Genomic DNA, 1,701 nt, shown 5'->3' on the forward strand with positions numbered 1-1,701 from the left:
AAAAAAAAAAAAAAAAAAAAAGGAGTACAGGCTTCAGAGCCTGAGTCCCTAGGTTTGAATCCCTGACCTGCTGCTTACTGGCTTTGTGACCCTGGGCAACTCGCTCGACCTCTCTGTGTCATCAGCAGAATGAGGACAATAATATTTACTGCATACGACTGTCACGAAGGACAAAAGAGTTACTGGACATAAAGCGCATAATGGGTGCTTTCTAAGAGCTGTTACCATCTTATGTGCTGGCTTAATAATAAATGACAGGGACTGTTATGAATCACTGTCACGGCAGCTCCAGAGAGGGGACTGCTCTGTCTCCCACTTTCCAGGAGAAAAGACCAAGGTTCTCAGAGGACCCGGGCTGGCTCCCCACCTCTCCACCTCATCTCGGGCCACGATGTCGCCCTTCTTCAAAGCCTTGATGGCGAACAGCTCCCCGCTGGGCCGGAACTCAGAGAGCAGCACCTGTGGGACCACAGTGGGCAGTGATGGCCTTCACGGCCAGCCCGCGAACCCCCGGGGCCCCCAACCTCTTGCCTCCCTGCCTCACCTTCCCAAAGTGACCCCGGCCCAGCACCGCCAGGAATTTGAAATCCTCGAGGGTCAGGGGTGACCTCCTCAGAGGGCTGTGGAGAGAGGACAGTGGTGGGGACCTGACGGAAGGCAGGGGTGGCGGGAGGGGACTGGGGGAGGGGTGTCACCTGCACAGGGCGGGGCCTGGGGTCTCCCGGGTCTCTGAAGGCAGCTCGGGAGCGGTGGTGGTTTCCTGGGTCAGGGAGCTCTGCAGCAGAGAGAGGAGGTCAGAGCCCCGCCCCCTCAAGGCTCCCCTCACCTCTCTGAGGTCACCCCTCCTCCGGCTCGGCCCCATCCTCCCCTCCAGCCACACTGTCCTGTGCACACACTAGCTCGAGACCTTTGCCCAGACTATTCCCTCCACCGGGAGGAATCCTCTCTTCCCCACCCACGTCTGCACAGCTCCTCCCTTGCCACCAGGCATTTATTGGGATGTCACCTTCCAGGTGATCAGCATATCAGATAGCTAACGGATCCCCCCTCCCCGACACACACATACTCCCGCTGCCTTTCGCTGCTTTTTTTCATGCTGTGAATATATTTTATCATTTTGCCTACTTATTTCCTTGATGGGTATTTGCCCCGGGAGCCACTTGATTCTTTTTATACCACGTGTGCATGGAACTTTGGAAAGAGTCCAAATTAATACTGTAAACGGGAACACGTTACTCCCGGTTCCTCACCCTCCACTACAGAGTTGTAAAAATCCAATCGGCACAAACAGCTGTATGGTGGGAAATACCGCCTCTGGTGCCCCAGAACCAGCCGCCGTCAAGGATTTCCTGAGTACCTTTCCAGATACGTTCTGTACAAGCAAAAGTTGATGGGACAGGCTACATTCTCCTTGCTCCCACGATTGACAATATCCTAAGCCCGACTCTCCTCTGGGACGACCTGTCTTAGAAGCTATTCTGTGCCACTCCGCGCAGGTCTCAGCCACGTCCTAGTCTAACTCGTTCATTCCGCACTGGCTCCTACGAGCGCGCTCTGAGGCTTTCGCTTCTGCCCACACAGAGCAGCCGCAGTGAACTTTCCGCGTGTGTGCGTCCAGGATCGGAACTCCTGGCCCAAGACGCTGGCCCGTTTTTAGCTCAGCCAGCTACGCCCTCCCGAGGAGACGCAACCGTCCGCCCG

General features: G+C 56.0%; 1 protein-coding gene across 1 annotated transcript in view; it reads right to left on the reverse strand.

The window, feature by feature from the left end:
• The window catches only part of PKN1 (protein kinase N1), a 20,435-nt gene that overhangs the window by 3,538 nt on the left and 15,196 nt on the right, over positions 1-1,701 (reverse strand). Inside the window, 3 exon segments of the mRNA XM_077765406.1 lie at positions 368-459; positions 545-620; positions 696-775. Of these exon segments, the coding sequence (XP_077621532.1) occupies positions 368-459; positions 545-620; positions 696-775 (248 nt within the window).

This window comes from Crocuta crocuta, unplaced genomic scaffold (assembly GCF_008692635.1).
Source record: "Crocuta crocuta isolate KB4526 unplaced genomic scaffold, BGI_CrCroc_1.0 scaffold693, whole genome shotgun sequence".
Classification (NCBI taxonomy): Eukaryota; Metazoa; Chordata; class Mammalia; order Carnivora; family Hyaenidae; genus Crocuta; species Crocuta crocuta.